We start from the raw sequence: 26330 nt of genomic DNA on the forward strand, positions 1-26330 counted from the left end.
AACAAAAAAAAACACACATTACACCAAACCATTCAGTGGGACAAAATATTCATTACAAAGCATTACCTCAGTGGAAGTTCTTTACAGAACCTTTTCATGCAAAAGAGAGCATATAAAACAGCATGTAAAATATAATTTTCTTCTTCTTCTTTTCTTTTTTTTTTTCAATGAGAAATGTACTCTGCTGTCACACACATTCATCTTCCCACCATCACCTCTTCCAGCTCATTTTCAGCCTCCTCTGATTTGTTTGATTTGGCTGAGCGGTGAGTCACAACATGTCCATGCTCATTACAACACAATTTCAGACACTATAATTCACATTTTAAAATATGAAATACAGTTCTATGCCTTTGTTTTTCTTTTTTCCTTAAAATCAGAATTAACACTGTGCAAATAGAAATGCTAAAATTCCTGTTCTTAATCCCATTTAACTTTCTGTTTTACAAGGAAGTTGTTGGCATAGTGCGATACAATTGGCACCGTAAAGCTCTATGGGTAGCCTTGATACACTTGTATGTATTTGTTACAAAAGATTTAATTGATGCAAATGGATTAAAATCTCAGATTTATAGTGTGCCATTTTTGATACTCTTTAGCCAGTGACATGGAACAAAGTGCTACACGTTAAACCAAATGAGCAGTTTATTCCCAACGGGAATGATGAGAGAAGCAAAATCTTTTTGCAGTTTGAAACAACACAGAAAGATACTGTGACAAATGATTTGTTCTGGTAATCGTTTTTTCTTTATAATCAGGTCTTTGCTCGTGTATGAACCTATTTCACATGATGGTAGGAAATAGAAGACAAAGTACAAAGAGGTTGAAGCAGATCAGAAAGTTTCTATAAATTATTAGTGTTGAGATGGTAGATTGAATGTGTTTGTTTCAAGTTGTCATTTTTAATGCAAAAATATAAAAATAAAGACAGCAGAAATCCCAATTCAGCCCTTCCTAGTTGTCTGGAACCAAGCACCATGACACATCTAATGTCCCATACTCACAAATGTGTGTTTGTTCTTTTTTTTTTTTTTTTACCATATCGTGTCATTTCATGTTATGTATCTCATGTTACATTAACAGTGCAGAAAGCTAAATTAGAACATTTTCTTAAAAAACAAAATTTTGACATAGTTTTCTTTCCCATTGTTGACCACAGCCATGCCAAAAATCAAAGATAAAATTCTTTGGAGTTTAACTGCACCTGGTTTAAGACATATTCTATTATTATTAGCATGACATAGACAAAATAAATAACATTTAACTGAGACATTTTTGGTCAACGCTTGAAAAGCTCACCAGGGTGTTTAAGACATTTGCATTAATTCTGCTGTTAGCTCATTCATTTCTGTGAGCATCTGCAACATTTAGACACCTATAATTGTGTTGTGCTTATTTACAGTCACAAAGGAATGTTAAGGATATTTTTGAAAACCCGTTTAAAGTTTCCATTGCAGAGCGGATATATAAAAGGGTTTAGAGTAGAGTTGATGTAACCTAACCATATAGTGAACATGTGAAGGTCATGGTGGACACACTCTCTACAAAAGGCCATGACCATGAAAGCAATAAAATATGGTATCCAACACAATAAGAAAGCAGCAATTATGAAGCCCAACTGCTTGGCTGCTTTGTGCTCTTTATGGATCCTCAGACTGTGGATACGATGACGTGATTGGTCAATAAACCTTTGCCACGCCTGTTTCAGAGTCATTTCATTATCTGCGTCTAATTTGGCATCTTCCACCCCTTCCTCGGGCCAAGGCAGAGCTCGGCTGGGGTCGTAGTTGCTGCTGAGCACAGATGTGTATCTTTGCACGTCTGATACCTGATTGGTATCACAGACTCCGCTGACTGGGTTTGGCACTGTCACATGGCATTCATTTAAAGATGCTTGAAGTTTGTTCTCATTATTTCCACCTGAGCTAATCGCATCCTGTGGTGCTGATGGCTGGCTCTGGGGAACCTCGCTGTCTGGTTGCTTCTCCTCGGGCGACAAAGAGCACCTTTTAGTCTTTCGTGCCATTCTGAGTCCTTTTGTTGTCATGGCAAGCAATGATGTCTGTTGGCACTTTACGCCAATTTTTCTGTGAGCTCTCGATGGAGCAGTTTTGTTTTTATCACCATCTTCAAGAGGATATGTCTGTTCTAGAGTGTTCTGGTCTAGCAGTTTTTGTTGTTTTGATAGTTTCATTAGAACCTCGCTTTCCCTCTTCGGAGACCTGGAATAATTTTTCACAGGGGTTTGAGCATTTTGTCCATTCTCATTTTCCCCAAACGAATCAGTTGGGTGAATGATTCGCTCTCTGTCCCGTAGATGTTGCCTTACTGCCAAATAGATATATGTGTAAAACCACAACATCAAAACTGAGGGTACATAGAAGTTGAAGACTGCAGTAATTACCTTAAACCACGTGACAAAACGAAAGTCAGTATCACACTTATTTTCCTCCTCAGGTTTAAGGTCTACATGTGTGAAAGATCTCCATCCTAATATAGGAATAATCCACATCATGGACAGCAGCCAGGCTCCGGAAATCATCACACTGGCTTTTCCCCGTGTTCGATATTTCAGGTACTTAAGCGGCTGTCTCACTGAGCGGTACCGATCCAAACAGAGGATAAACAAGCTGAATATTGAGGCTGTGCTTGCAACATAGTCCATAATCAGCCAAAATTGGCAGACAGCCCGCCCCAGCTTCCATTCATCTTCTAGCAAATATACCAGGTTCAAAGGCATAACTGTGGTCCCCACAATAAGATCTGCCACAGAAAGGCTAACAATGTAGAGGTTCCCTACAGTGTGGAGGCTCTTCTCTCTCTTCACAGCATACAATACAAGTAGGTTCATTACGATGGTGAGAAGTGAAAGGAATCCCAAGAAAACTCCCAGCAGGATGCTGTTAATGCGATCATGGAAGGTCAGGGTTTGATTGTTTCTCAGTGAGTCACCGTCAGGGACTTGACTCCAGCTGTTGTTGCTGGCGTTTACATAGATGCTGGCATTGTGGTGTAAAAAGTCTGTTGAAGATGGCAAACTAGATTCCATCATGTTAGGTGAGATGGACACCTCTAGAACCAGTCACATCTTGGAAAGCTGTTGTCCACTGTGTCTTTAACCGAACACCAAAGCATGAATGGACCAGCAGGTTTTAATCTACGTGCTTACATTAACTGCAAGTTGACCTTTAACTTGAGAAATGTGCATTCCTTCAGTAGCGCCGGTCAGGGTTTCCACAGTCTACAGTCCATTTTGGGGTAAACCCAAAGTGTCAACATCTGGAAAACACAAACAGTATCATAGATTAGGTATCTGTGAGTCCCCTGTGAGTTTTTAAACACTTTTACTACGGAAAATGAAGACACAAATTATTATTCAAAGACGAGTAATAAAACATGCCCACAGGAAAGCTTTAGAAAACAGCTTGAAGATAAAGTGAAACACATACAATCCTGACCCAGGATTTCAACACACAGACAAGCATTTCCTGTAATCTTTCTACCTTTGGGGTTTGGTTTTGCATTATTATTAGTCTAAAACCTCACTTCTTCCATCTCTTTCACTGTCCAGCTGGCTTTCTTTCACACTTACGCAAGGGGAGGGCGGCGAATCCCTTCAACAACACAGCAGACAAACTGTGTCATAGGCGGAAAGGAGCTGCGAATATGCTGCCAGTGCTGTATGATGGAACCTTTGGATTAATAAAAGACTATTCAATGCCACTTTTGATACTATGTTTGAATGTGAAAAGCACAGCATGATTTATTAAAACATATCAATGTGCTATTGGAAAAGCACTTATTTGAACTGGTTGGGGTATTGATTTTTAAGAAAGCAGACTGAAATAAACCTGTTGCCATGGATGCAGATGACATTTCTGCTTATCTTTCTGATATTAATCTGTGAAATAAAATAAGTTATTTGGCCTTTTTGGGGATCCTTGCACTCCCGTGCTAGTAAATCATTCAGTAGATTAATTGAATGTGTAATTTTGGCAGTAAGATCACTTAATTTCACTTAAATTGAACACTACTGCACAGGGAAACAACAAAACAAAACCTACAATATTAATCTTTGTCTTCTTCTTCTGCTTTCAGCCGCTCCCTTTAGGGGTCGCCACGGGGAACTATCTGCCTCCATCTCACCCTATCCCTGGCATCCTCCTCTGGTACACCAACCATGAATCTTCTCTGTGGTCTTTCTCTTTCAATGCTGGAATCTATCTATCTGTGTGTCCGCTTACTCACAGATGACACATACTCAGGAGAAGGAAACACATGAGGCAGCTGTTTAGTAGGCTACTTACTGGTTAGATAGTAGTGGGGGCTGAAAACTTTTAGTGATGCTTTCTAATGAAAAATAATTCATACTAATGGTTTGATATTAAAATGAGTCAATCTTGGAATAAATTGTGATTTTTAAGCTAGAAATCTAGATTCCAAATGTGCCAGAGACGCTGAAGGTATTGGTCTCAGTTAATGAAATGTGGAGCTATCATGTGGCTTCTGGCTGGATAAAGTGGATTTAATAAAAGCCTTGTAGCTTCAGGGTAGGTCTACCGTCATTTGCTGAAGTGCAGACACAGACAGGGTAAAAAATCTCAGCAGCAAAAACAGTTTTTAAGACAGACATTACCAAGAAACTATACTGGCCAATTACCGGCTAGAATTTCGGGAAAAGCGTGCACGCATGTAACACGCTGCGTTTACAGGTAATCTCTTATATTTTATGCTCATTATTAATTGCTTTAATTGAATCAATTTTAGTCACCTGGATCATTCCGCTACCCCCCCCCCCCTCAAAAAACCCCAAAACGTATTAAAATCGGTTAATCTGACCTAAAATGTTAAACTGAAAATCATTTCTCTCTGTATACAACCCCTGTTTATACAACAACTGCCCCCACAACACAAATATTTAGGACCCTTGCTGCTGACGGAATTCACAGGGAGTATGGAGACCATAAATAAACCTGTTGCGCGTTCTGCGTTTGAACATACTTCTTATCACACAAAAGAAGGAAGCGGGATTTGTATCCAATACTAATTGCACGATATGATTATCAGTAATGTCTGTCTAATCTTTTTAGAAATGATCGGAAGCTGACTGATTGGCAGTGATATTTTTGCCCTGTTGCGACCTGATGAAGCCCGTCTATCAAAATGAATAATGGCTCTCGCGTAAAATACAAGTCGGTGTGAAAGAACCACCTGTTGAGCCACATGAGGATCACACACTGAAACGTTTAGGTTTACGACACCGTATATTTTCTAAGACGAGTCGGGCAGTAAAATGCTTGTGTCGATTGCCATAAAAAAAAGTTGAACGGCTAAAAAAAAAAAAAAAAAAAATGTAAGTTAGGCTTAAGTGCTAGAGAAAGTAGACAGTTTCATACTTACCGTTAATGCAGAGGTGCTTGTCAAGGAAAGTCCTCTTATTCCAGCATGTATTCCAGGTGAAAATCTGAAAACGACTGAGGGCAGAGGTTGGGATTGCAAAGAAAACGTCTGCCTCCTTCCACTACTCTCTCCTCGGCGCTCTCTTTCTCTCTCCCTCTGGACTGAACTTTGGAGTCATGATATTCCAGTGGACAACCTACAGCTGCAATAAAAAAAAAATAGTGTTGCTTGAGCGGGGTTTCACCTGATGAGATGGCGCATTTTAATTTGCAGTGACATGATTCAGTGCATGATTCACTGTACAACACGGAGTGAGCAACTTCCATTAGGCTATACCACGAAATCTGCACATTACAGATTTCAAAAAGCCACCGGATATTAAATGCTACAGTCTGCGTACAAAGTTGCAAAACACTTTTATTTATTAAAATTTCTAACGCTTATTTAATCTACAATTGAGCCACATAATTGTCAGACGAGGATGGAACATGTTAAGGATCATCTGCAGGGAAGAGAGACCACTAGAAAGAGGCAATGGTAACGTCAGAAATTCCTCCAATCACAAAACAGACAATGATGTGACGAAACTGCGTGCGCTATGTGCCAAGAATGGAAATTCGTCGCGCGTCTTGAACTCTTGAACTCGGAATGGGTGTCAGGCATCCAGTAAGCAAACTTAAAACTTTAAATGAAATTGTGCTGTTTACCTGTTGTCAGGAACGTTTGCGTTTCTTTTCTTTTCTTTTCTTTTGACATCTGAAGTCATCCTCTCTAGATATACGCACAGAGACAATGTTAGTTATGTGGGCGACTTTAAAAATGTAAAAATTATAAAGTGGTTTTATTGGTGATATTCACCGAAGTTAGAAAGGTTTTTCACAAGCAGTGAGACCATGTGTGTGTGCAATTTCAGTCATCAGGATTACTTTTGTGCAGTAGATGAGATGATGATCTGATGAGAAATGCTTTATTTATCCCATATTTGGGAAAAAATCTTTATTACAGCAGTTGAAATTATGACAAATAATAATATCTACTGAAAAAAATATACTAGTCATAATATTATCAGGCAGATACCTCACTCACGCATGTGCTATGAAAGATTTCCTGCCTCTGCCCCCCCCCCCCAATTTAAAAAATGTCCAGTTTGCAGCCAGAGTCAAGGAGCCAGCCTTCCTAATGCTGCTCCCTCAGTAGATCACAGCAAAGTACACTGTGCTCACCAGAATGACTGATAGAAAATTCCATCATTTTGATGCACATATTGAAGCCTCTCAGTATCCGTAGGAACTAGAGCCTGCTCTTCCCCTTTTTGTATACAGTCTTTGGGTTGGTCTTCCAGTTCAACCTGTTGTTGACATGGAAGCCAGATGCGTGGATTCCTCCATCATATTGACATCATAACAAAGCTGTAGTCAATCACCATCTCTCTGGTTTTACTCACATTCAGAAGCAGACCACTCCAGACCACTCCACAAAATCATCCACTAGTACTGTGTACTCCTCCTCCTGCCCATCACTAATACATCCAACAACTGCAGAATCGTCAGAGTAGTTTTTGTAGGTACCATGACCCAGAACTGTACTGAAGGCGTGAGGTGTACAAAGTGAACAGAAATGGAGACAGCACAGCTCCCTGTGGAGCTCCTGTACAGCACATCACCAAATCAGACAGAGCACTGCTCAGTCTCACATATTCCAGCCTGTCTGTCAAGTAGTCAGTAATCCATGAGATGGATGTGCTTACTGGCATTTCTCGTAGTTTATCTCTCAGTAGCAGCAGCTAAATTGTGTTAAATGTACTTAAATCAAAGGTGATCATCACCGTGCAGCTGTTGCTAGCTAGATGGGAGAATGCTCTCTGTAGCGTGTAGATGACTGCGTCATCCACTTCCAGATTTCATCTGTAAGCAAACAGCAGAAAGTTAAGAACTGTTTTAACCTGTAGGTTTAGGTGGCCCAGGACTCCAGCATCACTGAAAAAAACAGCAGTTGTTTTTCAGCAATACTGAAATCCATGTGGGGGCTAGCTTGGAGCTGCAGAGACACTGTAGTAATGACCTGATCTTTCTTTCATTTTGTGGGACACCAAACAGCATGTACAGCACTTAGGAAGCTGTTACAGTAAAACTTGAACCTGTTCAGATCCCTGTTGACATGCACTTCACAGGGGCTGAGGATATTTGTTGGAAACATTATTTCTCACACACTCACAAGAGGAAGTTGCTCACCTGATTTTTTTTCTTGTTTTTCCTAACTTTTATACATGCAAAGATGTAGCATTGACTGACTGGCAAAGATTTCAGGACTTGGTGAGTAAAAAAAACTCATTTATATGTAAATATATGATGTTTAAATTCATATGTGCATACTGTATATTTCTAGTATTTAAGGTGACATATGGAACTATCTCATACAAACACATGCAAAGAATCACCTTACATCTTTAAGGTTTCACCAACAGGTTGGATGTCTGTTTATTTTCACAGTTAAGAAAAAAGTGTGGGTGGAATGCTGTACTGTATGTTTCTGTGGTGAAAATGAAAAGGCTTTAAGACTAATAAATAACTGATATTTTACAGATATCTGATATTCTCCCTGTGAAACACAGTAGTCAGTTTTCACTTGGCTGTCACTGTAGATAGTCTGCAGTATGTGAAAATTCAAACTGTATTTACTTTAGTTGTTTATACCCCATATTTTTTTATTTCAAAAAGTTTCTATAATGTGGCAAATTCATTTATTTTTTCTCTCCCACTCATCTTTAAATGTAGATGAAAATGCAGTAAAGTATATGCAACAGTAAGTATATGTGCTAAGATCACTTCCACTTCAGCTACTGCAGTGAGTGTGTGGATACACACTGACCCCTCTAGACTCTGAGACATTCAGTTTGTCAAGCTAAAGGACATTTTGGTCCAGCATCTTACATGCTTCTCAGTTTTGATTTAATGCAGAGCTGAAACGTCTGAGCCACAGCTGTGACATTGCTCCTATTTTACATCCAAGGATCCATTAAGGAGACCACAGTAAGCATGATAGACCCTCTCAAAACACAAATGCCTGTGACAAACCAGAGGCCGACCAAGAACCATGCAATGTTATGGTGTTGCATTAGATGTCCAACAATATATTTTCCAGTGCAGTGTTATGCTACATTTTTAAAAAGTGAGTTCTGTGTGTGTCACATGCTTATTGTGTTGATTGGTAGTCCAGTTTTGTAACTGTATAATACTGAGAAAATTCTCGGTTAAGAAGTATGCTTTTGTTTATTGCCTTACTGCTTTTAAAAGTGTTTAGAATTAATACTGTAGATAGCATTAGTTAAACAAGGTTGTGGTGTAATGTTAATAATGCTGAAGCTTATACTGCAAACATGTTAAATAGTGGTGTTGCAGATACAATAATATACAAGTTAACTGAATGCACTTAGCAAAAAAAAAGTTTAAATGTAACAATTTCATTTTAAATTAACATGAGCGACCTATAAAGACATGAATTAAAACACAAAAAAACCCATATAAAAGTCATGTTAATGAACAGATTAAAATTGTATCATTGTGTGCACCTGATGTACACATTTTTTTCATGTTAATTCAAAATATATATTTTTAGTGTACCTTCATGACATGGGATGTGAGGGCAACTGGTCAATAGTGGTTATACTCTGATGGCATCAACTTCTCAGGTGCAGGAACTACACAGGATGTTTTCCATCTTCTCCTGCTTCACACTCAGGTTGTAAATGTGACTCAGGATCTCAGAGAGCTGGCTAGCCCAGGTCCTCAGAACCTTGGTGCTGGTGCCATCAGAGCCAGCAGCTTTGTTCTGGTGTAGTTCTGCCAGTTGTATCCTAACCTGGCCAGAAGTGACTGCCTAGCAGGGGTGTTTCTCACATGTGGGTTGGGGGTTTGAGCCACAGAGTTTACTTGGGAGGGACGAGGGGAGAAAGGCTAAATTACTGAAGGTAGTGAGGGTGTGTGGAGGCCAGAGTGTGTGGTGGAGGAGGCAGCAGAGGGCTGTGAAATAAACCTGATGAAGAAATTGTTCAGCTCATTCGCTTACTCCAGGCTGCCCACGGGTTGTCTGTCACCTTGCTTAGGGTTCACTTGCTTCAGAATTCTGTGTTTTTTGAGGAGGAAGACTGGCTGGGTTACTTTAGAGTGGGCCTGTAGGCTGCCCACCCAGTCAGAGGTTAGAAAAAGTATGGGCATCAACTGTCCTGTTTTGTAGATAAAAATTTTTCTTGATATCTTATTTGAAGCACAAGAGTTACATAAAGGTGGGCTAAGCCCACTCCTGGCAGTATCTCCCACTGACCTGGTATTCACTGCTCACCAGCTGTCTCATGTCCACCCACACCAATGAATGACTCATCACTGCAAGAGTGTGGTTTTACCCAGAACCTAAGGATGAATTGTTTAACTGAGCAGTGTGGAGTCATATCACAGTCATATAGTTTTTAAAGTGCAGTATGACACAGATTCTAGTCCTTGGGAACAATCTATAACAGAAATACTAATTCAATTTGCTAAACCAGTACAGAGAGGAAAACGTTTGGATGTGGGGGGGATGCAAAAGATGTTGTTACTGCATGGACATACTATGAGACCTAGCTTTACGCCAACAAAAAGACATTCAGGAAATTGTGATTGATTATACATTTATTTTTATTTTAATTAAGACCTTTTTTTTTTTTTTTTTTTTTGCTCTTGTGCTCCTTGATTCCAAGGTACTGCATAAAATGTTATTGCTTGAGCAATTTTCCTGACTGTTGTTCCTGCTGAAGTGAACCTGGGTCTTACTGTATTCACATAACATCAACAATATTTTCTAGCCCTAAAATTTAGTTCCAACAGTTCCTGATCTGTACATTTTGAAAAGAACAGCTTCTTGGTATTGACTATATAAGTGACTGGAACTCAATTATCATGATGGTAGAGAGAGCTGTCTAACACATTGCTCCACATCTCTCCAGGTGTTCAATTGGACTGAGATCTGTTGACTTTGAAGGCCATATGATTCATATCATTTTTTGACTACACAAACCATTCAGTGACCCCCTCATGCCTTATTAATCAGGATGTTGTTGACATGAAAAAGGCCTCATTCTTTTGTCAAAGGCAGCAAGTGGATCCAAACCATGGAAGTAAAAAAAAAGAAAAAAAAGCCACTCATATTGGCTTATTTATATTATTATAAATAAAAAAATTAGATTATCATTTTCCCTAGCAAAATAAACTTTTACTGTCAGATTTTTTTTTCTGCCCGGTGATGCATCCAGAGGCCTGACAGCACAGACCAGATGTTTTTACAATTTACATGGTGTGTCAAATGATATCTAGTCTTAAATGCCTATACAGCCTTTTTGATTTAAAAAATATGTATATAAAAATATTTTGCCAGTCATTGTTGCTCACATGCAGGGGCACACACTGCAAATCGTAGCTTAACCCTGACAGTCTGACAGAACAACTATTCTAAAAAGAAGTATTTCCTTTTCTAAAATGACTTTTATAGAAGTAGCAATGACAGAATGACCTCATTCTAATACATACTATGGACATGCCATCAGAATGAGCTTCTTTCGGTCAAACCTATAGAGGTAATATACTTTTCTGATAGATATTTCCCGCCTGACATAATAAGTCACATCACTTTTAGCCACATTTGTAGATGCAGCTGTGGTGAAGCCCAAACTGCAGCTTATCAATCTGTAAGTAAAGGGTCAAGAAATACAGACATACCAGAGAAAATAAATGTTGCCAAAGTGCTACAAGAAATACATTTTCACCTGTTGAAAGTTTCATGACAATAGCCATAGTTTGTGAATGATGTGGTGATTGTCTGTAAACTGGACTCAATTACCAGACTGAGCCCAAAGTTCAGGTCATTCTTCTGACTTGAAAAATGAACAGGTTAAAAAAAATCTCATATATTTAATGACTACAAAATTTCAGTGCATCATTGATCATCATCATTTTAAATTACTCTATGTAAATGAATTGTTCTATTTCCTTTAATCAGAGTAGGGTTATTATTAGAACATTTATACACGCCAAGATAATATGTATATTTGACGAATAATTTACCCACATTAGTCCTTTTTGAAACCCCAAATGTAGATTAAAAATTCACATTATTTGCAAAGCAGCTGATGCAGTGTAGTGAGAAGGTCAGAATGACTGCGATTCATCATAATTCTGTCTTAACCCATCAGTTTGAGGTCAAACGTAATTATTCCATTATTTTGAGAAAAGACAAGACTGGAACTGACTGAGCTTTGCCTGGTAATGCTCGCATTGTTAAAACTCTGTAGCAGAAATTTAGACTTCAGAATAAACATGCATTTCACTTAACAGCGTGCAAACAAAGACTGACATTTCAAAAGATCAATTAATATTTTGTCAAAAAACAAACAACATTTATAGTATAGCCATTTTATACGTACACCAAAGCTTTCAGTTATTTTTGGTCAAATCAGACCTCTGATTGGGGACTGTGTGGGCATGCACTTATGAGTCTAAATCACATCTCCCTCCTCAGTCACTGCTAGATTTGCTGCACCTGTCACCAGCATAGCATCTGTATGTGTGAAAACTACAGGCTTAAACCATTAAAAGAGGCTCCTGGATCATTGTTAACAGCTTTTGTGAAGTGTGAACTGTTACACAGCTGGTGAAGCCATCTGCATTTAGTATGTAAAAATGGAAATGCAGCTGTTGTATGATGGAAAACACAGTTATGGCTCTTGAAAACAGAGTGAAACCTAAAACACCTGTGTGGATGTGCGCAACCTTTAATTCGTAAGATATATTTTATGTTACATCTGTGTAAGAAGCAGACGTGTAAAAATAACGAAGCAATTCTGTGATTGCCGCAGCATACCACTGGGTACAGCTGCAAAGTCACTTTACTTTTTAGGAAAATAAAAGTGTAGCCACTATCCCCGACCTCTGTTACAGGAAAAGCTGTGGGTGAGGAGGTGAAGGAAAGAAAGAGTCAAAGGAAGTAAGGGTGGAAGAATTCAGTGTAAGGGTGAAAACAAGAATGAGAAGGAAGAGAAGAAGTAAGGCACAAAGAAAGTCATCAGGTGTCTGTGTGTGTGTGTGTGTGTGTGTGTGTATGGCTTCTGGAGAAGATAAGACATCAAGGTAATGGCAACCTAAAATAAATGCCAAGAAAGAAGCAACAGTTGTGACAGAGCTGTCTTTGCCACCCCATGACTTCCAGATATTGAACTTCTAGACTCCTTTGGGAAAATACCATCATTCGATAAATGCCAAATAAACAGTCAGGTAACTCTGCTCTATGTTCATAAAAATGGATGGGTTGAATTTATTCTTGAAAAGGAAGCCTGCCATTGTTTACAGACTAGTAACAACTAGTTTGGCTCCTCGGGATCCAAAGTAAGAATAAGCCAGATCCCAAGAACACTGTGATAGTTATGGAACAAACGAGCTTACAAGTATTTTATATTGTTTTTTTTTTTATAATTTTATTTTTGTTCTATTATCAATAGGAAATACATGAAATGTAGTCACCATGATGGAGAATGTACATCATTCAAGATTTAAACTGGCAAAACAATATCCGATGATTTTATAGACATTACAAGGTTTTCTATTTCTGGTGCACAGCTGTGTGTGAGTAATCACATTTCTGTGTGTGTATGTGTGTAGTGTCCGTGCATACATAGTGAATGTGTGTATTCAGTTGTGTCTATGAATGAGTAGATGCTGCATTTTATACAACACGCATGCGCGCACACACACACACACCATTTTCAGCCAGGCTACCATACCAGGTACTGGCCTCCATTTGCTCATCTAGGGGTTCACTCTCTTGCCCAAAGACTTCAGCATGTGATACCAAACCTTGCTCTACCAGAGCAAGTGTACTCATAATGAGTATGTTGCAGGTCTTGCTAATTTTATTAACGCCAGTCAGTACTATGGCAACCCATAATAATTCATAATTAGAGATTGCTGGGCCAGTTACAGCTCATTGTTGTGTGGGTTCATAATATTTACAAAAAAAAGCCAGATGCTTCTGATAGAAATCAGTCACTGGCCACAGACATCAGATTTATTATTTAAGGCACCAATTTCTATAAACTGTTAAATGTAGACCTATGTCCTTGTTACAGGATTTGATCACAAACACTGAGATTATCAGCACGCTTTACGTTTGGGTAAGGCAAAAGCGATATTGCAAGTCTCCAAGGACACTAAGCTGTGTTTTGTAGGTCAATAGTGACATCTTCTGGTTAGCTCTGTACCTGCTGAAATAGAAGCAACTCTGGTGTACTGAATGTCATCCATTATATAGCACTGAAAAGCTCATAATACAAATGAAATCATTTTATAGTGGCTGGAATCAATATAACCTTCAGTAAAGTTTTTTAAACTTAAGAACAGTTAGATAACATTACTCGCTGTAAATCAAACCAACCAGTGAAAATAATAAGAGGAAATCAGAGCTACTCACACATGGGTTGTACTCTCCTGCACTCGGAATTGACTTTGCAACCTTTTGTTCAGCATAGGTGCACGAAACCATCAAGTGCAAATGTCAACACACTATGGTACAAACATATGAACCTTAAAAACAATGCAGTAGAGAAGTAAATGTCAGGTGATGAAACATTGCACTGAAACGGAGGAATTATATGACGCAAAAGTAGGAACTGTTGTTGACCTTCATTTACTCCCCACTCTTTACCTTGTTTCCATCCTCTCCTTCATTCCTCCTCATCTAGTTCCCCCTCCCTCCACCGAAGCCCTTCCTACACTTCTGACAGGTTTTTTTTTTTGCAATATTTTTGTGAAATATTTCATCATTTTATGGAATAGAGGCATTCATTCAAAATCTAAGCATAAGTTGCACATGAAACCAGCTTGTGTAGCATCACAACTATTTGTAATCCTTGCAAGAAAGCTGAAGCCCACATTGCATATACTGTATAATGCATTGATGTAATGTAAAGATTAATCAATTTCATCAATATATTTCTTCAAACGTTTCATGAAAGGGATTTAAAAATTATCACACTGTTGCAAATGCGACCTTTAAGTTAATCCAACACACTGTTACTTAAGTTCCTTTCTCAAAAGTAGAAGAAGACCTTAAAGAAAAACTGTAACTTATACTCTACACATGGTGTTCTAAATACTTTCTTAGTATTTTAATGGGGATGCAATGTAAGCAGTGTACCAAAAATGACCCCAAAGCCATGGTTATAGCTCCAGATTATTGTATTTGTTAAACTAACTGTCCTAACTTATAAAATGTTCAATTTACTCTTATTAAGACCTTGAGAAAAATCATTTCAAAAATAATTTCACATCACGATTCATAAATAACTGCTAATATAACTATCAGAAACTAGTGTAGAGCGAAGAACTGCAGCAGCCACTGAACTGTACTGTGCAACTGTAAATCAAGTCAAATGAAAGTATCTTAAATTTGTATTTAGGTACCATACTGAGTTAGCTGCATTTTATCACTGGAGTGGGTATTAAAAAAAGCATATGTCCTTCTGAAGTGTCCTTGTGCAAGACACTTAATCCTTAACAGCCCTAGTGATTTGGATTTGTAACAGCTGCACTATAGCACGAACCAAATCCATCCATCCAAATGTCATCCAAAATTACTGGATGTTAACGTGTTATGTCTGATAGACATCGATCAAAAAATACACTTCAGAACGTAAAAGAAGAAAACCTTTTTTTCTTAAGGCCAAACTATATTTTGTCTCATTGTTGAAGTTGTTTTTCAATTAAAATGTGCAGGGTAAATGCAGCAATTAGAATAAAACGATTACAAAACACGTTCTCTGACATGTTTTGTCAGCCAGGCAATTTAAATAGGGTCATCAATCTGCCTTCCAGTTCACTTGATTTCAACATTTTGTCAGCGTGTCAGCATTTTTCAAGCTGTGCTGCATCTGATAAGTGCCTTTGTCAGGCTGCATATCTGAGCCCTCTTCAGCGGCAGTCTTTTTGCTGTTGTTGAGGCGAGGCGACTGGCATTTACTAGAATGACAGAAGCATACTTCATATGCTCTCTACATCATCTTCACTTTCCTTTTTTATAAACCTCTCATCAGCTTCCCTCTCTCTGGCTTACTCATCCTCCGTCGCCTTCACCCCATCTCTCTCTCTCTCTCTCTCTCTCTCTCTCTCTCTCTCTCTCTCTCTCAAATCCCTCCTCTCTTCCACTTAATTTTCTCCAATTTACTTCGCTTCCCCCACCTCCTCTACTCTCACTGCCTTCCTCCATCCCTCAGTCTCTTGGGCATTTTGCAGTCACATAGTCAGGCATGTGAGGTGAAGGACTTATGTAATCTGCTCTCTCCATACATTCTCTCTTTTTTGTCTTTTTTGTCTGTCTTTCTTTTGTCTGTCTTTCTCTCTACCGTGGTGCCAATTTGACAATAATGTAGAGGCTACAGAAGTCAAATATACCTCTTGTCTTTGTGTGAAGGAATCCAATTGTAAATGCATGTGCAGACTTTGCAAATGCAGACAGCTACTGTAAACTGGATCTATTGTTCACCTGTCAGTCAAAGTAATCTGGTACTTAATACCCTTCAAATTTGATACCCAATTTAAAGTAACACTGTATGTTCCTTTCAAATGAACTCAGTAATTTTAAATAATACTTTATATATTTTTTCTATAACAAACAGCTAATGGCACTATTATAGGGCATTATGCACAGCACTGGTGAGTTACAAATTATTTTTTACACTTGAAATATTGAAAAAAAAGGCCAAACAAAATAGAGGCTTTATCTATCCTGAGTAAGCAGAAAAAGTGAGGTGTTAGCATATTGGATAATTCCATCCAACAAATAGCCAGCAGTGTGGATGTTGGCAATATGAAGTCAAATCTGTCTGATAGGTAGCAGAGAGGCTAATCATGCATGTCAATCCATCCTGAAATTCAATTTATATTCCTCTAGTGATACCTCTGAAAAACCTGGTCTGCATGACAAGTGGCTCATGTGGGAACTTTAGGGTACATGAGCTCCAGAATGTTTTTAATTAAGATTTTCTTAATGTGATAGTCTCAGTCACAGATAAGTTAATGTGTATTTGTAAAAATATATAAATTGCAGTTATGATTTTTTATTTTTTGAGAAAGGCTAATTGCCTTTGAGGTTATTTGCTACAAAGGCTAATTAAAAGACCAAATGTCATGAGGATATTAAAGTTACACCTTTGAAAACCTTTCAGCAAAAATCTAAATAATGTCCAAACTTGAATTACTTATGGGACTTCCTAATTAAAATTTATTAAAAAAAAACATATTTGCACTTTTTCCATTGTAGCACTGGGAATTTTAATTCTGGCAGTTGTCCATTTTACTTCCACCTGTTAATCATTAGGGTAGATTATGATAAATAACTAGAGCATTTGCTTACCTTACTACATTATACATTTATTCAAATACAGGAAACAAACTGAGCCATGTTGGCCGATGGACGAGAGCTTCTACTGAGACTCATTTCTAATGGTTTTAGAAAACATGGTGCATAATGCAAATTTGAATGAGAGCGCATGAGTGAGTATCTTGATGTGGGTGTCCGGGTGGTGGATTGATTTGAACCCAGGGGCAGTCCTGGAATAGACAGAGTCACTCATCTGTTTCTAATGAAGAATAATGCACTGCACTGGACACAGAAAAAAGCCTTGCCTTGACACACACTTACACATGACAAACATATTGGTGCACAGAGCCATGCATTGTACACATGCACCTGCACCAAATGCCCATAACCTCATGAACAGTGAGGAAATGGCAAACAATGGCAAATCCACTATTAAGCAAAATTAGTTACAGCTTTTAGCTCAGGGGTTGGCAACATTTATTTTTTCTAGGTGGAATTAAAAATAATTCAGCCGCAGTAAAAATAATTATGGCGGAATTAAAAAATAATTACGGCGGAATTAAAAATAATTCAGCTGTAGTAAAAATAATTACGGCGTAATTAAAAATAATTACGGCGTAATTCCACATAACTAAAATTTACTTACAGGATAGTTACGGCCTAAGGGCGGGCCTTAAAAGAAAGCGTTACCAAAAATATGTTTATGGCCTGTACAAAAATATGGTTTTGGCAGATAGGTGACTCACACATGTAGTGTTTATGTCTGGATCTTGCTAAAGAAGCTTGCTAGACTTAACTGATAACCACAGACTTTATATAAAATACGGAGCCTTAGCCCTACATTTCTTCTGAAGGACAGCAGGGGCAAAAACGACTTCCAGTTATACGTGACCCCAGTAAACACTTTCCTGATGAGTTTATGATCTCAGTTGTTAGTTTAATGCCATATGGATACAACATGAAATTAATCTTGTAAAAAACATATAATGCAAAAACTAATTAAGAGAATTTAGTCACTACTTATAGCTTGCTTCTACTCTGACTCTGAGTAGCTTAGCAATAAACTGCATGCCAGCCAGCACCACTCGTGAAGGAAAAATCTGTTCAAGTTTGAAATTCCAGTTTAGTAATTCTGTAGTAAAGCAGCTTTGCTTTATGGTAAATTTTGGCATTTAGAGTTATCATTTATAACATGGCTGTTCATTGGTAACCTCCTGAAGCTACATTTAAGTCCTTTGTTTGAAAAACCACCTCGTCTATGAGGGGGACATAAATGGAAAAGGCAAAGATACTTCAGCACATTTGTGTAACCATGCAGCTCCTCCCTGCAGCTGCAGCTATACCCTGCAGAATTATTACAGTGCGTGTCACTGCTGATTTCATTTAGTGATGAAGGTAATTAGGATGGTCAGGCATGGCGGGACTTAGCTGTGGAGTTTTAGTCAAATATTAAAACTCTGACCAGTGAAATGAGCTTATGTCAATTCACAGCAAAGAAAAGAAGAAAACTCCTAAAGCAGGATGTACAGTAATGCCTAATGCTGCTGTACTAAGAGAAAAAGACTACAGGGATTTATTTTTTATTTAGTATTTTTCTTACTTATGTCCAAAGGATCATGATTGTGGCTTTTTCTTTTAATTGTTACTTTTGCCATACACAGTAATTTGATCCATCTTTAGTTTACCTCTCTGTGTCCCTTTTGAAACTGTTGTCTCTCTTTGCTCTTTCACACTGCTCTGCATATCATTTTGCAAAACAATTTGATGTTGCCATGTTTGGGTTGTTTCCTCTAGCATCATGATTAATTTAGCTCCACGAGCATTACTGCAACTAACTTGTTAAGCTGCTGTGATGTCATAACTTTGTAACTCAGGGAAAATACATATTTGCCTTATTAACTTTTGGTTTTCAAAAAGGGCACAAACCCCAGTCTCCATGTTAAAAGCATTTGACCCATTTATCTACTGGAGACCTCTTTATTGCTCCTTAGACTGTAGTCTTAAACTGTATGTATATGATGGATGTAGCATCCATAACATCACCTATTGGTGCCATTTCTGAAAGTCTGAGCAAAGCATTTTGGCCACTGCTACCTGTCTAAAGTGTGGCTCCATAGTGTAGTGGTTTACACATTTGCATGCCAAGTGAAAGGCTGCTGGGTTGATTCCAGCTGGAGACACAAATCCACTTTGGGGCTGCATCTGGTGTAAAACTCTGCCAAATCAAACACGTGGAGCTACCGGCTGTGGAGATGCCTTGTGATAAGGGAGTAGGCGACACTAGCTTACCTTGGCTGTTTTAAAACCAGACATCACAAGCGAGGCATGAATATGATCAAGAAACAGAGGGACAATGCATGCTCAGAATGCTCATGCCTATCATTCAGAAGATAGGCCCACACTATAGAGTTCCCTGATTTATCTTTACTTTAGACCATAAATTAGATGGTACCTTTCCCACAGACCTTTATGAAATTGGATTTTTCTTTGCAAGTTGAGTCACCCTGTGCTGGCCATTAAAAAAAAGAGGACTCAAGGCACTTCCACAGTGGTTTTCCAGAACCAAAAGCTATGTTTATAGCTAGCATCCTTTAACAGGGTGAGGGTGGAGATAAAACACCATCATCTCAAATGACTGGGCCACGTACTGAGGATGGACAGTCAGCCTATCCCTAAAGTAGCATTGCGATGGACACCACCTGGTAAAAGGAAACATGGAAGGCCAAGAACAACATGGTGAAGGACAGTGATATCAGAGCTGCAGGAGATGAACCTTACCCAGGGTGAAGTGCAACACGTGGCCAATGACAGGAACAAATGGAGGCAGCTGATAGCAGCCCTATGTCCCAAAAGGGATGAAGAGGACTAAAAGAAGAAGAGACCCTTTAACAGCATGATAATTTGAAGTGTTTTACATAAAATATGAAAGGCATTAAGAGGGAAAACAATATATAAAAGGACACAACAGACAAAAGTGCTTTCTTTGAGTATTTTTACATGCAGGTTGTAAAAACATGAAATTGCCTTTTTTGGGTAAGTCTCTAGTGATCCTTGACCTGTCCTGTAATCTTTCAGTTATACTGGTGTTTTAGTATTGTCCTGGTCTTTTTACCCCAGTCTTATGATGTTGAAGGAACAACACCAACACAGAGAGATCAGATACACACAAACAGTGTAGAACAGCTTTACACAGTAAAACATTCAGCTATTCAAAATACAGATAAAATTACCGTGAATATCATCTCTAATGATGAGCATGTTTTTTTTTTTTGTTTGTTTGTTTTTTGCCTTACTTGTTATCTCAGCAGCACTTTGAAATTTAGAGCACATAACAAAACAAACACACATACAGTGGTGTGAAAAAGTGTTTGCCCCCTGCCTCATTTCCTGTTTTTTTGCATGTTTGTCACACTTAAGTGTTTCGGAACATCAAACCAATTTAAACAACAGTCAAGGACAACACAAGTAAACACAAAATGCAAGTTGTAAATGAAGGTGTTTATTAGTAAAGGTGAAAAAAAATCCAAACCATCATGGCCCTGTGTGAAAAAGTGATTGCCCCCCTTGTTAAAACACACTATAACTGTGGTTTTTCACACCTGAGTTCAATTTCCCTAGCCACACCTAGGCCTGATTATTGCCACACCTGTTCCCAATCAAGACATCACTTAAATAGGAGCTGCCTGACACAGTAAGGTCCACCAGAAGATCCTTGAAAGCTACACATCATGCCGAGATCCAAAGAAATTCAGGAGCAATTGAGAAAGAAAGTAATTGAGATCTATCAGTCTGGAAAGGGTTATAAAGCCATTTCCAAAGCTTTGGGAATCCAGCGAACCACAGTGAGAGCCATTATCCACAAATGGCGAAGACATGGAACAGTGGTGAACCTTCCCAGGAGTGGCCGGCCGCCCAAAATTACCCCAAGGATGCAGCAACGACTCATCCAAGACGTCACAAAAGACCCCACAACAACGTCCAAAGAACTGCAGGCCTCACTTGCCTCAGTTAAGGTCAGCGTTCATGCCTCCACCATCAGAAAAAGACTGAGCAAAAATGGCCTGCATGGCAGAGTTCCAAGAAGAAAACCACTGCTGAGCAAAAAGAACATTAAAGCTCGTCTCAATTTTTCCAAAACGCATCTTGATGATCCCCAAGACTTTTGGGACAACATTCTGTGGACCGATGAGACAAAAGTGGAACTCTTTGGAAGGTGTGTGTCCCATTACATCTGGCGTAAAAGGAACACTGCATTTCAGAAAAAGAACATTATACCAACAGTAAAATATGGTGGTGGTAGTGTGATGGTCTGGGGCTGTTTTGCTGCGCCAGGACCTGGAAGACTTGCTGTGATAAATGGAACTATGAATTCTGCTGTCTACCAAGAGATCCTGAAGGAGAATGTCAGACCATCTGTTCGTGTACTCAAGCTTAAACGTACTCGGGTTCTGCAGCAGGACAATGATCCTAAACACACCAGCAAGTCCACCACTGAATGGTTGAAGAAAAACAAAATGAAGACTTTGGAGTGGTCTAGCCAAAGTCCTGACCTGAATCCTATTTAGATGTTGTGGTATGACCTTAAAAAGGCCGTTCATGCTCGAAAACCCTCTAATGTAACTGAATTAGGACAATTCTGCAAAGATGAGTGGGCCAAAATTCCTCCAGAATGCTGTAAAAGCCTCATTGCAAGTTATCGCAGACGCTTGGTTGCAGTTGTTGCTGCTAAGGGTGGCCCAACCAATTATTAGGTTTAGGGGGGCAATCACTTTTTCACACAGGACCATGATGGTTTGGATTTTTTTTCACCTTTACTAATAAACACCTTGATTTACAACTTGCATTTTGTGTTTACTTGTGTTGTCCTTGACTATTGTTTAAATTGGTTTGATGTTCCGAAACACTTAAGTGTGACAAACATGCAAAAAAACAGGAAATGAGGCAGGGGGCAAACACTTTTTCACACCACTGTAGAAATCACCAAATGCATATAATTGCACAGTTTTGAGAACCAATGACCTTCAGGGCATGTCTTTCTGGTCTCACAAATTTATAAAGCTCGAGTGTCCTGAGGCTAAGACATTATCACACACTATACGGCGTGTGTGTCTGTGTGTGTGTGTGTGTTTGAGAGATGAGAGCGAGCAAGAGAGCAAGCAAAAGGGAGAGAGAGAAAAAGAGAGAGAGAGAGGAGGAAAGAAAGAAAGGCATTATCTGTGCAATTCCAAGCCCTGTCCGTCATGTGGCAGTGTGCAGTTTCGTAGGAGCTCCTGTCACAATGGAGCAGAGCCAGTCAAAGTCAGCCTAATCCCCCCCCCCCCCCCCCCCCCCCCCCACACACACACACACACACACACACACACAGATATGTCTGGTCTTTATCTCTGTGTGCAGCTTGAAGCTTGCAGCCTGCCTCCCCCCTGTCCCTCCTGCGTTCTCCTGCTCCTCTGTCTTTGATGCCTCTGTGGAAACACAGGACCTGCTAATGGAGACAAGAAAAAGGCTTTTCACTACACTACCTTCTTGTCATTCATGCCAATTCATTACAGTAATGTTTGAAAAGGAGGGGGAAGGGTAAAATAGATTTGCTGTGTCTGGTTTTCTTTCCAGTTTCAAAAATATTGTGTGTTGGCACTATACTGTAACAAATGTTGCAAATGACAAATAATCATAACAAATGGTTTTGATGTTTGATGACTTGTTAAAGAAGAAACTGAGAAATGGTTCATTTTTATTGCCTTGGTATATGCAAGAAAAAATTGTTTTTGATTTCCTCATTAGCCAGTGAACTATAACTAACATAAAAAGGTAATTTGCTTTGCAAGGGTTGAGTAAAAATTCACAAGACACAAGACAGATAGATTAGCCAAGATTGCATTTTTTTGCCCTTTTTGTATATTTGCTTTATTTCATGGTCCATCATCCTCTCCATGCACTTTTTTTTTCTTAATTTACATGAACACAATTTTTAATCAGAGTGGTCTTATAATTTGTGTCCATGGACATGAAATAGGTCCACATTTAGAGGCTAGTTTGGTGGTGCCCTCAGTAATTCTTGTCCTACATGGAACTGGTTATTTTTCTTTCTTATTATGACTTTTACACTCCAGTTAGGTTTTGATTTGTTGTTTGTTAGGATTAGGCACCAGGATCTTTTCGGTTTAATTTAGGCATACAACTACTTGGTTGGCTTCTAAGCCTGTTGAAATACATTAAATAAATGCCATCCTGTCTGTCTTGCTCATGCACATGAGTAAATACGATACTTTGCAAAGGTCTTGAGTCACCCTTCATCTCTTTAAATTCTGCTGGGAAAATGGAAAACCGTAGTATTGACTCAACACAGTCTCAACTCTCCGAGGCAGTTTTCTTGTAATTTCTTTAAGTAGTTCAATTCAATTCAATTCAATTCAATTTTATTTATATAGCGCCAAATCACAACAAACTGTCGCCTCAAGGCGCTTTGTATTGTGGGTAAAGACCCTACAATAATACAGAGAAAACCCAACAGTCAAAACGACCCCCTATAAGCAAGCACTTGGCGACAGTGGGAAGGAAAAACTCCCTTTTAACAGGAAGAAACCTCCAGCAGAACCAGGCTCAGGGAGGGGCAGTCATCTGCCGCGACCGGTTGGGCTGAGGGGAGAGAAAGACATGCTGTGGAAGAGAGCCAGAGATTAATATCAATTAATGATTAAATGCAGAGTGGAGTATAAACAAAGTAAATAAGGTGAATGAGAAACAGTGCATTATGTGAACCCCTCAGCAGACTAGGCCTATAGCAGCATAACTAAGGGATGGTTCTGGGTCACCTGATCCAGCCCTAACTATAAGCTTTATCATAAAGGAAAGTTTTAAGCCTAATCTTAAAAATAGAGAGGGTGTCTGTCTCCCGAATCCAAGCTGGGAGCTGGTTCCACAGAAGAGGTGCCTGAAAGCTGAAGGCTCTGCCTCCCATTCTACTCTTAAGTATCCTAGGAACCACAAGTAAGCCAGCAGTCTGAGAGCGAAGTGCTCTGTTGGGGTGATATGGTACTATGAGGTCTTTGAGATAAGATGGTGCCTGATTATTCAAGACCTTGTATGTGAGGAGAAGAATTTTAAATTCTATTCTAGATTTAACAGGGAGCCAATGAAGAGAAGCCAATATGGCAGAAATCTGCTCTCTCTTTCTAGTCCCTGTCAGTACTCTAGCTGCAGCATTTTGGATCAGCTGAAGGCTTTTCAGGGAGCTTTTAGAACAGCCTGATAATAATGAATTACAATAATCCAGCCTAGAAGTAATAAATGCATGAATGAGCTTTTCAGCATCACTCTGAGAAAGGATGTTTCTAATTTTAGAAATATTGCGCAAATGCAAAAAAGCGGTCCTACATATTTGTTTAATATGTGCATTGAAGGACATATCCTGGTCAAAAATGACTCCAAGATTTCTCACAGTGTTACTGGAGGCCAAAGTAATGCCATCCAGAGTAAGTATCTGGTTAGACACCATGTTTCTAAGATTTGTGGGGCCGAGAACAAGAATTTCAGTTTTATCTGAATTTAGAAGCAGGAAATTAGAGGTCATCCAGGCCTTAATGTCTTTAAGACATTCTTGCAGTTTAATTAATTGATGTGTGTCATCTGGCTTCATTGATAGGTAAAGCTGAGTATCATCTGCATAACAATGAAAATTGATGCAGTGCTTTCTAATAATACTGCCTAAGGGAAGCATGTATAATGTAAATAAAATTGGTCCTAGCACAGAACCCTGTGGAACTCCATAATTAACCTTAGTGTGTGAAGAAGACTCCCCATTTACATGAACAAATTGGAGTCTATGAGATAAATATGATTCAAACCACTGCAGTGCAGTACCTTTAATACCTATAGCAAGCTCTAATCTCTGTAATAAAATGTTATGGTCAACAGTATCAAAGCTGCACTGAGGTCCAACAGGACAAGAACAGAGATGAGTCCACTGTCAGAGGCTGTAAGAAGATCATTTGTAACCTTCACTAATGCTGTTTCTGTACTGTGATGAATTCTGAAACCTGACTGAAACTCTTCAAATAAACCGTTCCTCTGCAGATGATCAGTTAGCTGTTTTACAACTACTCTTTCAAGAATCTTTGAGAGAAAAGGAAGGTTGGAGATTGGCCTATAATTAGCTAAGACAGCTGGGTCAAGTGATGGCTTTTTAAGTAGCGGTTTAATAACAGCCACCTTGAAGGTCTGTGGTACATAGCCAACTAATAAAGACTGATTGATAATTTTTAAGATTGAAGCATCAATAATTGGAAAGACTTCTTTGAACAGTCTAGTAGGAATGGGATCTAACAAACATGTTGCTGGTTTGGAGGAAGTAACTATTGAAGATAACTCTGAAAGATCAACTGGAGCAAAAGAGGCTAAACAAATACCAGCAGTGCTGAAAGCAGCCGAACATAAAGAATAATCTTTGAGATGGTTATGAATAATTTTTTCTCTAATGTCTAAAATTTTATTTGTAAAGAAATCCATGAAGTCACTACTAGTTAAAGTGAAAGGAATACTCGGCTCTACAGAGCTCTGACTCTTTGTCAGCCTGGCTACAGTGCTGAAAAGAAACCTGGGGTTGTTCTTATTTTCTTCAATTAATGATGAATAGTAAGATGTCCTAGCTTTACGGAGGGCTTTTTTATAGAGCAACAAACTCTTTTTCCAGGCTAAATGAGCATCTTCTAATTTAGTGAGACGCCATTCCCTTTCCAGCTTTCGGGTTATCTGCTTTAAGCTGTGCGTTTGTGAATTATACCACGGAGTCAGGCACTTCTGATTTGAAGCTTTCCTTTTCAGAGGAGCCACAGTATCCAAAGTTATACGCAGTGAGGATGTAAAACTATTGACGAGATAATCGACCTCACTGGGAGCAGAGTTTAGGTAGCTGCTCTGCACTGTGTTGGCACATGGCACTGAAGAGCATAACAATGAAGGAATTAGATCCTTAAACTTAGTTACAGCACTTTCAGAAAGACTTCTACTGTAATAAAACTTATTCCCCACTGCTGTGTAATCCATTAAAGTAAATGTAAATGTTACTAAGAAATGATCAGACAGGAGAGGGCTTTCAGGGAATACTGTTAAGTCTTCAGTTTCTATGCCATATGTTAGGACAAGATCCAGAGTATGATTAAAGTGGTGGGTGGGCTCCTTTACATTTTGAGAGAAGCCAATTGAATCTAACAATAGATTAAATGCAGTGTTGAGGCTGTCATTCTCAGCATCTACATGGATGTTAAAATCACCCACTATAATTATTTTATCTGAATTGAGCACTAAATCAGATAAAAAGTCTGAGAAATCAGACAGAAACTCTGCGTAAGGACCAGGTGGACGATAGATAATAACAAATAAAACAGGTTTTTGATTTTCCCAATTAGGATGGACAAGACTAAGAGTCAGGCTTTCAAAAGAATGAAAACTTTGTCTGGGTCTTTGATTAATTAATAAGCTGGAATTGAAGATTGCAGCTAATCCTCCCCCTCGACCTGTGCTTCGAGCATTCTGAC

The 26330-nt window shown here is 38.9% G+C and overlaps 1 protein-coding gene across 1 annotated transcript; it reads right to left on the minus strand.

Annotated features, from left to right (window-relative positions):
- Positions 1–1402: 1402 nt before the first annotated feature.
- Positions 1403–3088, minus strand: hrh1 (histamine receptor H1). The gene is given in 1 exon segment (XM_030730480.1): positions 1403–3088. A coding segment is annotated over 1 exon segment (1686 nt).
- Positions 3089–26330: the final 23242 nt, after the last annotated feature.

Source organism: Archocentrus centrarchus, chromosome 5, assembly GCF_007364275.1.
Source record: "Archocentrus centrarchus isolate MPI-CPG fArcCen1 chromosome 5, fArcCen1, whole genome shotgun sequence".
In the NCBI taxonomy this organism is placed as follows: Eukaryota; Metazoa; Chordata; class Actinopteri; order Cichliformes; family Cichlidae; genus Archocentrus; species Archocentrus centrarchus.